This window comes from Oncorhynchus gorbuscha, linkage group LG07 (genome assembly GCF_021184085.1).
Source record: "Oncorhynchus gorbuscha isolate QuinsamMale2020 ecotype Even-year linkage group LG07, OgorEven_v1.0, whole genome shotgun sequence".
NCBI classification, from domain to species: Eukaryota; Metazoa; Chordata; class Actinopteri; order Salmoniformes; family Salmonidae; genus Oncorhynchus; species Oncorhynchus gorbuscha.
The window spans coordinates 22,947,349-22,962,761 of record NC_060179.1 but is presented as its reverse complement, the minus strand read 5'-3'; the positions used below and the strand labels follow the sequence as shown (position 1 = coordinate 22,962,761).

Genomic DNA, 15,413 nt, shown 5'->3' with positions numbered 1-15,413 from the left:
ATCCCTCGATGATCCAATGTTTCTGATGCAATCATCAGCAAAGCAAACTGTAACATACAATATTTATACACCGTAGCACAACATGTTTAATTAAGTCAATGGGTTCCCAAATATCAATGGATCAATAGACAGCACCTACATCGCCATAAAAGCACCATCCCAAAACGAGTTCAACTATGTGAATAGAAAAGGCTTCCACTCTTTATGTGCAGGTGATAGGTTATGTGATGAGCAAAAGACGCTGCTGATTGTGGTGGCAAGGTGGAACGCACGACTCGTTCATTCTTCAGAACAGCAAAGTTGACCTATACGCCGACAGGAGGGAGCTGATGGAGATGGATGCTTATTGCTGAGTGGTGCCTAGTCATTTGAAGTATATTTGCCAAAGCAACTTAATTGTCCTAATGGTCCACCTGGATGTGCACCGGAGTGGCATGTGTTTGCCTTCATAAAGTAGGTCTACCCTATTAGATTGGTTTAGGGAAATTATATCTAATAAGCAAATGTGTACATTCTGCAGAAAAAGTCCCACCGTTCTCTTAAAACATGCTCTCTGCGAAATGCAGCGTGTGCCAAATCAAGCAAGATCTGCCGTTTCTCATTCAACTTCCCATTATTTGTCTTTTATAGTATTGATGGTCCCATGATTTATGAGCTGAAACAAAATATCCCAGAAAATGTCCATACACACAAAAAGCTTATTTCTCTCAAATTCTGTGCACAAATGTGTTTACATTCTTGTTAGAGAGCATTACTCCTTTGCCAAGATAATCTATCCACCTGACAGGTGAGGCATATCAAGTAGCCGATTAAACAGCATGATCAATACATATATGCACCTTGTGCTGGGGACAATAAATGGCCACTTCTGTCACACAACACAATGCCACACATCTCAAGTTGAGGGAGTGTGCAATTGGCATGCTGACTACAGGAATGTCAACCAGAGATGTTGCAAGAGAATTTAATGTTAATTTCTCTACCATAAACTGTATCCAATGTCGTTTTAGAGAATTTGGCAGTACATCCAACCGGATTCACACAGTCAGACCACGTGTAAACATGCCAGCACAGGACCTACACATCCGGCTTCTTCACCTGCGGGATCGTCTGAAGGGTGACGGGTGCTGAGGAGTATTTATGACTGTAAAAATGCCCTTTTGTGGGGGGAAAAAAACATTCTGATTGGCTGGGCGTTGCTTCCAAGTGGGTGGGCCTACGCCCTCCAAGGCTCACCCACGGCAACATCCCTGCCCAGTCATGTGAAAACCATTAATTAGGGCCTATTGTATTTATTTCAAATTATCAATATCCTTATATGAACTATAACTCAAGTAATATCTTTGACATTGTTGCATGTTGCGTTTATATTTTTTGTTCAGTATATATAGCATGTCAAAGATATGTTGCATTCACAATGACATCGAAAAATAATTAAATTACTCTCAATTTCACACATTTGGCACAGTTCCCTTCATCCAACACTTGGCACTGTGCGTACAAATGGTCATGGCTGTGTGTAAATTTACACACACACTCAAGCCAACGTTCATATTGAAAAATCTCACACTGCTTGGAAATTATCCCACGCATGTTTTGTGCAGATTTGTGCCTACATATTATTGATAAATGAGGCCCCAGGTTCCTGATGGAGACAGAACTCTCATTACTATATAACCAGTCACACCTTACACTCAGCAGAGTACAACCATGGCAAAAAGTCAGCTATGCTATATGTTCATCATGAATTTACAAATACATCAACTCTCTTGGCTATGATAACATGTAGCCTATTACAAGAGACTAGTGAAATTGATTTACCAAGCAATGAAACTGGTTGACATACCCATTACATGCTAAGTAGACCGGTTGTTGTTGTTCAATTTATTTTATTTGTTTTCTGTATACCAAAAGAAAACTGAATGGGAGATCAACACAAAATGAAAGTACAAGTGAGGAAAAATATAAGCTTTGTCAATATTCTAAACATTTTTTAAACACACTGCCACCATTATTGTTCAATATTCATACCAATACCATCTTTCTTGTGAAAAGAGGCATCATTAAAACCGTTATGGTTTAATAATAATCAAAACCGTGATGAGAGTAATGATAACAATAGCAGAAGTAGTACAGTTATAACAATTGTGATAATCAAGTGACAATGAAAAATGATTAGAATAAAAAGCAGGTCTCCATAAAACCTACCTACCTTGGACAATGCAACATTGTGTAATCCCATACTTGAAGCCCTGCAACCCAGTCCTTGTTTTAGACAAATGCTACAGCTCCACAACATTAAAACAAATTATTAGTAATTATGGAGGACATTTTAAAACGTTTAGTCTTTGAGCCCAATATAGTGCCTTCCTCATGTTGTGAAGGCTGAAATGCATTAATATGTAGCTCATGGTAAAAATGTTGGACTGGCTCAAGTGTCAAGCCATGGGAGTTACTTTACAGTTTGCATGAAGAACATCTCTCCTGCTCTCTGCCAACCTCAAGATTGCTTTTTGGTTTTTTTAAATGACAGAAAGCAAAAGGAAGGGTAACTTTGGAATATCAGTTTTTTGTAATATATTTCTTTTTAAAAAATCATTTAGTTTAGCATTTTGTTAAAACTATTAATAGTAACATTATTAATAACAATAATATACAACATAAAACCGAAGGAAAACATATTTAGTAGTTTGTGTCCTTCAAAACAGCACCTTCTTTGTTAGCTCCGTCTTGACTTTTTGTATGTCCCTATTGCTTACAAAAAGGTGACTAGAGTACCAAACTGACTCCCTTCTCTTTGTTTCTGGACAAGTTGCATTATTTCTACCCAGTACAAAGATGACAAGTATTAGCTTGCAACCACATATGTTTCAAGACAAAAATATATATAAATTAAACCCCAAAAATTCAAACCCTGTTCTTTTCTTGGTCAAGTCTTTTTCATTTGACCTCCACAGGAAGTTGATGTATATTGATGGTTATAAGCAATAGCACTTGTTCCAATCTTATGCAATGATCCGTTGTGGATATTTTCATTGACCAAATAATAAAAAGGGGAGGAAACATACAATTTTCTTGCTCCACATACTCATTCAATACATCTTGCACACCAGTGATGCATTAATAGATTGGAAATAATTTAACAATAGTTACTGGACTAAGACTCTTCTTGCACGGCGTTAAGGTCTGATCCGTCTTTTGTTTGGAGTTTAATAAGCCAAAACATACCTTTTTTGACAGACTGAAACAAAAACAATGTTTCAATTTAATTATTGTGACTCACCATAAGACATCCAACATGCACATATTTCATTAAGTAGAAATACGCTCTGCATAAGAATGCTTAAGAATAAAAACGTTTCATACAATGTGAAACGCATCAAAGTGCTGTATAATGAGTCTGCCCTCTTCAGCCTCTTCACCCCCCATCTATAGAGGATTGTCATGAAAACAGAGTGAGTTGGTCTCTAGTCCCATAGGGCTCTAGTCAAAAGTAGTGCACTATATAGGGAATATCATACCATTTCAGCCGCAGGCAATGTGCTAACAGGAGGGGATAATAATCTGTTCAGTTTAACGCGCCAATTCTAGTCACAATCAGTTAAAAGTACCTTTAAAATCCAAGTGAAGTGAAAAACACCATCTCTAACTGAACACACTCCACCTGTATCCGAACAAAAAGTTGGGGATACAGATAAAATCAAGACTGCTTTCGTTCAAAGCCACTAAAACAGAGCTACTTTTCATTTGTTCTGGTCAAATCTATCCATGTACAGTCAATCCCAGCAGTCCCAGTTTTATAGGATGCAGTTGGACTAACAAAATGACTTAGGAAGGAGTATACTGTGGGAAATGTAATATCAGACCCAGTCTCAAACAAGTGCCTGGTCCACTATTAAAACTTCAATTTCTAGGAGCACTTATGAGGATAAGAATCTTGCAGTCAGTCATATAATGGCCTAATCGTTTTGCATAAGCAGTCTTTAGGGGATAATACACAAGTATTGTAAGAGTCATTTTAAGGACAAGGATGAGACGACAAGGATTATAACTGCAGACCAGGAAAATATCAAAGGGGACTGGTACATGTTCATCAGTCATTTGATAACTTTTGATTAAGCGTGAAGCAGTGTAACAATAGTCGGTGTATCCAAATGAGTCCAGTTTGGAAACAAGAACTCGGCAGAAAGACGTCCAAGGAGAGGGAGAAAGGGCAACCGGGCCTTTCCAAACATCGAAAACCAAAGGATATTAGCTTGGAAGACCAGTGCCCAATTTTTGTTTCTTAAAATGTAGGAGCCCAATGGGTCCCGAGTCTCTACCAGCACCGACGGGTGCCTTAGCTGGTGCTGCTGGCTGGGGGTGGGGAAGCTGGAGGGTCCTCTACAACAGACCCTAAGGCGGAGACAGAACTGGACCCGGTATCAGATCCGTTGTTGATGATGGTCGCCGGCTGGCCAAAGTTAGTGGTTCTCAGAGTGGCTAGATGTCGAGGGGAGAAGACATGGGATCTTGCTGCTGCTCTGGACTCAAAGCCTGCATTGCAGGCCTCGCACCTGCCTCTCAGCATCTCTCGACCTGCTGGCTGGCCCCTGGCTGGGGGAGAAGATGGCTCCAGGACCGTCAGCTGAACCGGTTTGGGAAGGATAGGACGGTGGGCTCGCAGAGCATTGTACTGCAGATAGCTGCCTGAGCTCATGTCAACCTTCTTGGAGGGATCTGACGACACTGGAGACTAGAAGAGGGAGGGAGAGGGACAGAGAGACAAAGACGTTACTCCAACAAAAAAGGTTAGTGGTGAGTGACCTCAATGTATATATACACACTTCTAGACAAGGAGTAAAGTTTTAGGGACGGTTGCCCAGACACAGATGAAGCCTAAGTTCTAGACCAAAAATCCTGCACAGTGGAAATCTCTATTGAAATATATTTTTTATCCAAAACTAGACTTAATCTTTTTCTGGGAAACCAGCCTTTAAAGTAAAAATAATATGAACAACTTCCCACACCAATGCATAGCAAACTGTACAGTCAAATGTCTCACCAGTTTCTCCTGCTGCAGCCTCCAGCGTTTCTCCTTGGCGCGGGTATTCTGGAACCAGATCTGCACCACCTTGAGTGGCAGCCCCAGCTCCGTCCCTACTGCCTCACACTCCAGCGCATTAGGGTGGGCGCACGTCTCATAGCAAGACTGCAGGATGGACAGCTGCAGACAGGACAGGTGTGTGCGCGGCCTGCGGGTGGTGGAGTGGTGCAGGAAGCTTCCCTCCGATGGAGCAGTCTTGGCGATGGTGACAATGCTGACAGTGGTCTGAGGGCTTGCGCTTTCTGTTGTGGTGGTGGTTGCTCCGGTAGAGGCAGCAGCAGAAATATTGAGCGCAGTGGTGGCAGTAGTGGCGCCGACAACTGTGGGAGCACGGGGGGTTGACAGACCCAACTGTTCCCTAGAAAGTGTGTTGATCTTAAAGGGGCCCTTGGCCGACCAGTAGTTGAGCCCATTTTGTTTTTGAGATGTCGCAGCAAGGGACTTGCTAATTGGAGTAGAGGGCATTTTTGGTACCATGCGGTTAGTGGATCCAGGCCCAGCTAGTGGCTTCTCTTGGTTATGATCATCCACTTCTTCGTCAGAGTCATTTTCCCCAACATCCTCTTCAGGTGTATGTTTGGGAAGGGGGCAAGGCGGGGTAGGATGGGTCTCCTTGGGTACGACAGGGGGAGATGGAGCAATGCTTTTGGGGGCGATTTTGACCATTGTGACATTGTTTGTCACCTCCATTTTGGTATTTGGCACTGCAGACACACTGCTGCTCACGGAGGAAATGGAAGAGGCCACCTCCTTGGGCCTGTTAGGAACTTGGTTTTTGATTTTGACAATTTCCTCTTTCACCTCAGTCTTTGGGAGGGCCAGTACTGGATTGGCTACAGTTGAGACGCTACAGTTGGTGTTTGATTTGGGGGTGCTGGAGAAGATGGGTTGTGACAGTGGCCAGGTGAACTTGATGAGCGGTTTGCCCACTGCTGCCAGAGTGCCATCACTGACGAAGCGAACCTCACCCTTGCGCTCCCTGGCCCGCATGTTCTGGAACCAGATCTGTACAACCTTCTTTGGGAGATGGACCCACTCTGATATCTGCTCAAACTCATGTTTCCCAGGATTTGGATCTTTGAAATAGCAGCCATAAAGCACATCGAGCTGCTCAGCCTGGATGATGGTCCTGGAACGTCTCATGTCCCTGTACCGTCGTGCTTTGGGCCTGCCTTTCTGGTCCCTCTCCTTCTCTTTTTCCCTCTCCCTCTCTCTCTCAATTATGGAGGTGTTCAACCTCTCTGCTGCCCTCATGTAAACAGTGCTGGCCTTAGCCATGTTATTGCCACGTGCAAAGCCACTGCTGTTGGATGATGCTTGCTCAGGTTTGAACTTGACCACACCGAGTCTCCCTTCCTCAGGTAACCCAAAAGCTGTGGGCCTTAGACCTAGCCCGTCAAGCAGACGGCCCTTTTGTGCTGAAGTCTTGTCACCCATGAGAGAGGTGGAGGAAGCAGATGTTGAGCGATGGCTTTTCCTGATGCTGAGATCTAAAGCAGCCTCACAGTCTCCACCATTAGACATGTAGTGGGAGGTGTGGGTTAGGAGGGAGAGTGGCGATGTAATGAGAGGGTCAGAGAACCGGGTGATGTTAGGAGGGTTTGGAAAGGCAGGTACTTTGCCTCCATCTCCTTCTGCAACTCCAAGCCCAACCACTGAGGGAGGGAGAGAGAGAACATAGGGGCTAAGGAATTGAGTAGAGAATGGAGCCAGGGACAGAGACAGAGGGAGGGAGTGTAGAATGCCACTTGGAAGCCCTCGATGGTCAATGGAGATAGAAAGTTGGGAAGGAGGATCAGCTTGGGCCTCTAGTTCCAAATCCACATCGGGGTCTAATCTCTCCTTCTTGACCTCCACCTCCAACTCCCTCTTTCTCTTTCTTCTCTTTGCTCTCTGAGATGCAGCCTCCTCGTCATCATCGTCATCCTCGGCGTCTGAGAGAAACACAGTGGTGGAGCGCAGCACCTTTCCTCCTCCTGAGCCCTGGTCTCCTGCCAGTTCTACCAGAGCCTCCTCTTTAGCAGGGCTGCCTGGCCCCTCCCTCATGGAACCAGTCAGACTGTCCTCCTCACTCACGATGACAGAGGTGTAGAATTCTTCATTGTCTGAATCAGAGGCCAGACACGAGTCCCCTTGGCTCTCCCTCCCCAACTCTTTCCTCCTTCCTCCACTATTGGACAGATCCATTGCGTGACTGCCAGAGGCCTCACCGCTGTCCCTTCCCTCAAGCATATCTATTGTAAGGGCACCTTCCTCCTCTTTGTTATCAAGACGCTTGGATCTTTTACCGTAGGCTGCAATGCTGCGCATGTGCCCTGCGCCCCCAACTTTCTGCTTTTCTTTGGCGCGTCGGGCGTCAGTGAGCCACTTATGTACTTCCGCCTCGGTGAGCCCCACCTCCCTGCCCAACGACTCACAGTCATCACGGGGAGGACTGGCTGCGTCAGCCCCACTACGCGACTCCAGAAACGCACGCAGAACCTGTATCTGGAACTCTGACAGTATCGGGGGACCTGGGGAGAAGTGCCGAGCCCTCAAATTAGCATGGGGATGAGTTGGATCAGAGGAATTTAAGGCGCGTTTAAAGGGGCTCAATTTTGGTGACAAGACAGAGGCACAAGGGCTTGTGCCAACTTGAGATTTTTGAAGGGTACAATCAGGGCTAAGCATAAGATTTAAAGTGGTAGGACTTAGGCTTGAGTTGCTGGTAACAGACGGTGAGCGGTCAATACACTTGTCAATGTTCTCCCCTTTTCCATCTGCAGAGTTCCCTTCGTATGTTGTGCCATCTTTCATTTCATTATCTTCATCTATCCTACATGACTCAACCCTGTTATTTTTGCTTACTAAGGCGCTGATGAGCTCTTGTGCATATCCTTTACTATCCTCTTCACAAATCTCTCTTTCTCCATCACATTCCAGGGGCCAATTTTTACCTTTTTCAGCCTTAAGTGACCTTTTCTCCTCAATTGTCGTCTCGTTCGTCTCTTCCTTCAATTTGCTCTTGTTTGTTTGGTTGTCTTCTGAACAGGTTTGTGTGGTTGCTTGGAGGTCGACAGCTGGCCACTGGTTCTGTAAGCTACTGAGTCTTTGGGCCAGGATAGCTTGCTGGGCAGCATTGAGACCTAGAAGGGGAACAGACTGTGTCAAAAGCTCTGGGTTTAGACTCTGGCTTTGCGTTTGGAGCCCATTCACGATAAAGGGCATGAGCATCTGATGCTGGGGTATGAGCTGAGGTGTGGCTGTGGCAGGGGACGCCCCAGCCGCAAACAGAGAGGGGAGGAGGGAGTGTGAGAGAGAGCTTGGGCTGGACGTGAGGAGGGTGAGAAAGGCAGAGACTGCCTGAGCAGAGGCTACAGGGGAGGAAAGCAGCGAGGGAGCCGGCTGAGTTTGAATAGGTTCTCCGTCTTTGGTAGTCATTGCTGCTGCTGTCAGGCTTGCCGGGATGACACAATTACTGCTGGTGGTGCAAACCAACTGTGCAGTGCTGCCCCCAGAGGTAACAAGTAAGTTAGTAGCCATGTTGTTACTTCCCGAATTTCCAGTTGCACCGTTGGCAGAGATTACTGCATTTCTGCTACGGGTCTGGTGCAAAACAGATTTCAAATGACTCTCCAGGGTAATGGCATGGTTGTAAGAGACTCGACACACAGCGCACTGGTAGGGCTTGTTTGATAAATATGGCCGAGACAGAAAAGAGACTGAGGGAGCAGGGGTGTCATTTTCACCACCCTGTTTTAGGGATCCTGTTCTCATCCGTTGCACATGGGATGCAGAGTTGTAGTGAACACACAATGTGGTCCTGGTAGGAAAAGCCTCTAAGCACGCATTACATTTGAATGGACGGCTGTCATCGCCATCAGCCATTACACCATTTTTTCCTGTGGACTTTTCATTGTCGACAAGTGTTTCTGTGGACTGATCGGTCTCCTGATCCGACTCCAAGACAACTCCACCTCCCTCCGGGTCTTTCACTCCGACTTCCTTATCCATCTCTTTATCGCCAGGCCCAATGAGAGTGTGCCTACTGTTGTAATTCTGCTGGGGTCCTTCAGAGTTCTCATTATTTTGACATGGGTCTGAGAGGGAGTCTGAAGCTTCTAAAAGCTTCAGTTGTAATGATGTAGCATCTGATGTGAAGCAGAAAGACAATATATTTCAGCAGGTGTTTTGGGTCCATGGAACCTTGACAGATCCTGATTAACTGACAACACAAATACAGTCATAGCATATTGATACTTTTAGTTCTAAACCTTCAAGGAACAGGCGTTTAAAATTAACACAAGCTAATTGTTTAGGCTACTCAATATGTCAATGTGCTTGTATCCTTTCAAATAATGCGTAACTAAAATTCATAAAGACAGTGCAAAACCGTAGGTAATGCTGTTAGAGGACAAACTCACCTGTATCATGCTTAACATTGGTGTCCACTCCACTCGGCCCCTGTTTGGGAGCAGCCTGGTAAAGAGAGAAAACTAACATTTTACCTTAAGACTCAATTTTGCTGACACAGGAACCCACTGCTTAGTGCTGCAGTCCAACAAAAGAGCATCTTGGTATAAATTGGTGACTCGTTCTATGATTCTATGACCTGCCAACCCTTTAGAGTACCAGACGCACGCGGCAAATTGGAGATTCAACTCGCGCGCAGAAAACGCCGAATTGGGGTTCTCTTTCCCCCAGCACGCTCGTGCGCGCACTGTCTGTGAGTCTGATCGCAATTATAGAACTATACCAAATCAATTCAACAAAAGGTTGGAATACTTGCTTGACAGCATTCCATTTACACAGATGGTAAAAATCACTAACAAGATCTAATTAGAAAGAACACAAAGGGTCTTTATTCTTGGGAGTTTTTAACATTTTATTAAACAAATAAGTTAGTCTCAGGTTGCGTGATCCTCGTAATGTTGTGGAAAATACAACTAATGGGACGCAGAATTCAAATGTATCTCACACTCGCACAAATGCAACAAGTTACTCGTATTTTAATTTAATTTCTTTCACTAGCAAATGCGAGTGAAGTGCTGGCACTTTCGAGCCCACTGAATCTTATGTTTGCTTGAAACAATTAATGTTTCCCTTTCCACAACACATGGAGCCGAAAAGAGATTTGTCCATGTGTTTACATACAGCTGACAGTCGGCAAACTCAGCATCACAACAAACAGGAGGGGCAGACACGGGGTAGCTACGTCGAAAAACGAGGTATTAATCTCCATTGACTCAAACTCTGTACATGTCTGTGTGTTGCCACTCGAGAAACAGGATGTTAAATTTACTCAGTGATACATTTTTTGTTCAAATGGAGACAACCCCCCCCCAAAAAAACAGGCCCTATTCATTTCTGCGTACTTTTAACTCAGATCTCGTACATGGACAGAGAATTGTGTAGTAGGTACGCAAAATGCATGCATGTTAGAAGGTCTGTATAATAATGCACTAAATAAAGATTTGGCACATTGCACAAGTTGTTACGTATCATGAAATACAGTACCAGCCAAAAGTTTGGCAACACCTACTCATTCAAGGGTTTTTCTTTCTTTTCACTACTTTTGACATTGTAGAATAATAATGAAGACATCAAAACTATGAAATAACACATATGGAATCATTTAGTAACCCCCCCAAAAGTTTTATTTTATATTTGAGATTCTTCAAAGTAGCCACCCTTTGCCTTACATTTACATTTACATTTAAGTCATTTAGCAGACGCTCTTATCCAGAGCGACTTACAAATTGGTGCATTCACCTTATGACATCCAGTGGAACAACCACTTTACAATAGTGCATCTAAATATTTTAAGGGGGGGGGGGGGGTGAGAAGGATTACTTTATCCTATCCTAGGTATTCCTTAAAGAGGTGGGGTTTCAGGTGTCTCCGGAAGGTGGTGATTGACTCCGCTGTCCTGGCGTCGTGAGGGAGTTTGTTCCACCATTGGGGAGCCAGAGCAGCGAACAGTTTTGACTGAGCTGAGCGGGAACTGTACTTCCTCAGTGGTAGGGAGGCGAGCAGGCCAGAGGTGGATGAACGCAGTGCCCTTATTTGGGTGTAGGGCCTGATCAGAGCCTGGAGGTACTGAGGTGCCGTTCCCCTCACAGCTCCGTAGGCAAGCACCATGGTCTTGTAGAGGTGGAGGTGGTGGTGTGATGGTGCTTTGCTGGTGACACGGTCAGTGATTTATTTAGAATTCAAGGCACACTTAACCAGCATGGCCACCACAACATTCTGCAGTGATAAGCCATCCCATCTGGTTTGCACTTAGTGGGACTATAATTTGTTTTTCAACAGGACAATGACCCAACACACCTCCAGGCTGTGTAAGGACTATTTTATCAAGAAGGTGAGTGATGGAGTTCTGCATCCGATGACCTAGCCTCAACAATCACCAAACCTCAACCCAATTGAGATGGTTTGAGATGAGTTGGACCGCAGAGTGAAGGAAACTCATCCAACAAGTGCTCAGCATATGTGGGAACTCCTTAAAGAATGATGATAAAGCATTCCAGGTGACGCTGGTTGAGAGAATGCCAGGAGTGTGCAAAGCTGTCATCTAGGCAAAGGATGGCTACTTTGAAAAACTCAAATATATTTTGATTTGTTTAACACTTAGTTACTACATGATTCCATATGCTGTTACATCATAGTTTTGCTGTCTTCACTATTATTCGACAGTGTAGAAAATAATAAAATTAAAGTAAAACTCTAATGAGTAAGTGTGTCCAAACTTTTGACTAGTACTGTATATTGAGGCAAAATTATAGACAGTAGTAAAATAGAACTCAATTGAATGAACATTAAATGTTTATAATATTCTTGAATTATATAGGCCTACGTAGTTTATACTGTAGGCCATTTATCTTTTAAAGCAGTCATCTTGGTTTCCTGAAGCATATTTTTATTTGCTTGTTTGTAACAGTTAAAGACTTGCAACTTTGTAGTTGTTGTCAACTTCGTTGTGAAGTTAACAGTCAGACAGAACCATTTGATGATGTTTAGTGGAGATCTGTCTATAAAGTGGCGTGGTACACAAAAAAAACTGCTTACGACGCAATTAGCTGTTCTATGAGTGGTCTAAGGCAGTCCGTAACTAACAAGCGTTTTCAAATGCAGCTTTAGTAACAATGGTTTTTGTAAACAGCTCGGAGATTTAACCATGTTCTTACAAAGATTCTAAGTTAGTTCAACTTACACTTAAGAGGCTTTTGGGAAACGTTTTAAAATCCTACAATAACATATACAAATAATGCATGTACAATAATTGATAATGTATTATATTTGATGTCATCCAAGAATCATTAATTAAACACATAGATACAAAAGTCAAGTTCTGTTGACTCGTGCGATGGGAGAAAAATAAATAAATACTAGTCCAGAATGAACTTGCATTGCACTACTTACAATGTCCAGCAACTTGTCTACACAGTTAGGAAGCACACTATGCCCATCATTCAGGTGCAGAGCAAGGGAGCCCCTGTCTGGTAACCCTTGTTGACACAGGGGGCATAACCACACCGCCACTCCGTTGCGGTCACCGCACACTGTCTCACCAGACTCCTCCTGCAAGATCAAAATGTATTTTAGTGGAATTAAAAATATTTCTGACCATGTCCAGGGGTGTTACTCTGTAGAACCAAAATAAAAGCTATACAGTGCAAATGTTCAGTAAGTATGTTGGAAATAAAAATAAACCTAAACAGAAAGTAATCCAAGTTCAGCCTCAATATAGATAATTAACTATTAGATAACAGAAATAGATAGCCTAATTGTTTAGGCTACATTAGACCTACCTAAAATAGTATCAATTAAACTTGGTCCAAATCAATTGAATCAACTTCAAATTAAATTCCTCTGAGGACTACCAATTAACAAATTAACAGTTCAATAAATAAAATACTTTACATTTCTGACATGTAATTGCAATGTCATGTGACACGAAGAAACATTTAAACCACTTCAATTAAAATGTAAGTGAATGGCCTGAATATTGACCTTGACCAGCATAAACTGTCAGCGACTAGCATGATATTTAGGGTCATGCAAAACATGTCGTTTTATAACTAATAAGCGAATAATAGCCATTTGAACATCATACACACTCTAACGTTAACAAAATAGCCTAATGGCCAACATACCTCACCATGAGAACTCAATGCAGTATTGTCCTTTTCCAATGCTACTCGGCAGAAATAGAATTTTGTGGTTAGGTTTAACGACTTACATCGTCGCTATTATTAAGATCCAAATTTGAATACTACTAAATTAATCGAGGCGCGATAAAAACAAAAACAAATCCCAAATACCAACACTTGTATTTGCCCACTTCCGTCCTCACCAATTATCTAGCCGTGCCCAGAAAATATCGTTTAACCAGCAAGGTTGCATGATTATTATAGTTGAGAAAGTGCAATGAGTAATAAAACATAGTTTAAGGCTATATATAACAACGGCGTGGATAAAAATGCCCAAATGGCTCGTGATTCTTTAGCTAATTAACGTCCAACCTAATTAGCTACGCCGAAGTGTTGAATCAATTAGCTAGCAAGCTAGCTAGCGTTAGTTAGCCAAGCTATCGACGTCGCAATAGTTGTTTCTAGCTTGTGTTACGAAATGCAAGAAACACACTAACTCTGTCCTGCAATTATCAGACGGTTAAAAACTGAGACTCGAAACTATTTACCGCCTTGTCTATTCATTAACGTTGCGAAATTAAACAAAAGGACCAAAATAACAGTCGTGGCACTTAGCCTACTAGCTAACAAGAACTTAACCCGTCGCTGTCAAGCTTCCTCAACTAGTCTGAAAAAAAAAAACTAAACCCAGGTGTACATGGCTACACATTCGGAAGTATACCGATCTACTACAAATAGATACACTGTAGGCTTTAGATACTCCGTCCAAAACATCGGCCTCGAGTGCTTCACTTATCCCTCGGATTGTGGGCTGCCAATCGGGGATCCAGTATTACACCACCCGCAGCCTGCTCAACAGCGCAAATTGAGGCCTACATGGACTAAGCTATTTAATTAATGAATATGGGTTCCCTTTACAGATGTGTAAAAAACGGCGCGCCCCCTACTCCCCCACCATTCCACAAAATCTGATAACACATTTTAATGATCTACTTCATTATACAAAATATTTAGTATTTATAAACATCTTTACAATCATTTTAGATGGCTTCGTGCAATAATTGACAAAAGAATCTAATGCTAAGCTACTTGAAACAGACTACTTGCACACTGCGCACGGCAAAAGGGGTGGTGGGGTGAAAAGAAACGGAGACGGAGGTTGAAAAGTTTGGAATTTAATGTTCGAATCCGGTGAATAGAACCATTTGATATACAACATTCATCTTTCGATTGAAACTATCATTTGCACAGCAATCTTTCAAACGCACAATCGCAATTAAGCAAACAGCAATATCGTTTAATTAACTTCAGAGCAATTAGCTAATGCATTTACCTGCATGGTCGTCGCTCCAGCGCACGCTTCCTCTCGCTCTTTAAAACTGAAAAGTTTTCTCTTGCTCGCCCTCCCTCGCCTGTTCTCTCCCTCCCTCATTCGCCCTCTCTCTTTCCCCTCTTCCCTCTAGTAAACACACGACAGCTCCCCCCAAGGCTGATATCTGACATTCAGTAGGGAAGAATACATTTGGCGTCACTATAAAACCTTTATGTAACAATATTAGTTTATTCAGATAGCCTAATATTTGTCTCGTCGAACCAGTGCTGCAGTTTAATGTAATGAAGCATGATGAGAGGGACTCTCCAGAGCCATGTCCCTTGATCTGAAAAAGCATTTGTAGAATTCAATCAACCGGATTGAATCGGATTGCATACCCAAAATACTGATCCTCTATGGAGTCATCAGATTAGGATGAAAATAAACAAGCAGGGCGAATAGCCTACATATTGAAATGTTAAACAATCACAACATGTCACGTCAGGGTAGCCTAGTGGTTAGAGCGTTGGACTAGTAACTGAAAGGTTGCAAGTTCAAACCCCCGAGCTAACAAAGTACAAACAGGCAGTTAACCCACTGTTCCTAGGCCGTCATTGAAAATAAGAATTTGTTCTTAACTGACTTGCCTAGTTAAATAAAGGTCAAATTAAAAAATAAACTGTATCTAGACATTACGCTGCGGAAAATTTTACATCTATTTATAATCATGGTGAGACAATATATGTCTTTGATTAGAGCTATTTGGTCTCTATTTCGTTTCTCAATCCATCAGTAGGCTATTGAATGAGATTGGCATTTCCCAATTAGGCCTAATAGGACCCCTGTCCAATTAGGACACTTGTTACAGTATGTTCACCAAGCC

General features: G+C 42.9%; 1 protein-coding gene across 3 annotated transcripts; it reads right to left on the bottom strand.

Annotated features, from left to right (window-relative positions):
• Positions 1 to 1,901: 1,901 nt before the first annotated feature.
• zfhx2 (zinc finger homeobox 2) lies at positions 1,902 to 14,686 on the bottom strand. Of its 3 annotated transcripts, none has more exons than XM_046355853.1 (5): positions 14,552 to 14,686; positions 12,488 to 12,646; positions 9,490 to 9,544; positions 5,045 to 9,216; positions 1,902 to 4,735 (listed from the first exon to the last, which is right to left on the bottom strand). In XM_046355853.1, exons 1-5 carry the CDS (start codon positions 14,648 to 14,650, stop codon positions 4,340 to 4,342), a joined length of 4,881 nt encoding a protein of 1,626 aa, XP_046211809.1. In that variant the 5' UTR covers positions 14,651 to 14,686; the 3' UTR covers positions 1,902 to 4,339. The 3 variants fall into 3 exon arrangements, with proteins under 3 accessions (XP_046211809.1, XP_046211811.1, XP_046211810.1); XM_046355855.1 differs by having other exon boundaries at positions 5,045 to 8,211; XM_046355854.1 differs by lacking the exon at positions 14,552 to 14,686 and adding an exon at positions 13,227 to 14,472.
• Positions 14,687 to 15,413: the final 727 nt, after the last annotated feature.

Bases quoted from the DNA above. Each gene is read 5' to 3' on its own strand.
- zfhx2 (XM_046355853.1), bottom strand. From the start codon at position 14,650: ATGAGGGAGGGAGAGAACAGGCGAGGGAGGGCGAGCAAGAGAAAACTT. The intron at 12,647-14,551 runs GTAAATGCATTA...TTGATCTTGCAG, and splicing joins CTGGAGCGACGACCATGCAG to GAGGAGTCTGGTGAGACAGT. The intron at 9,545-12,487 runs GTAAGTAGTGCA...TCTCTTTACCAG, and splicing joins TAGACAAGTTGCTGGACATT to GCTGCTCCCAAACAGGGGCC.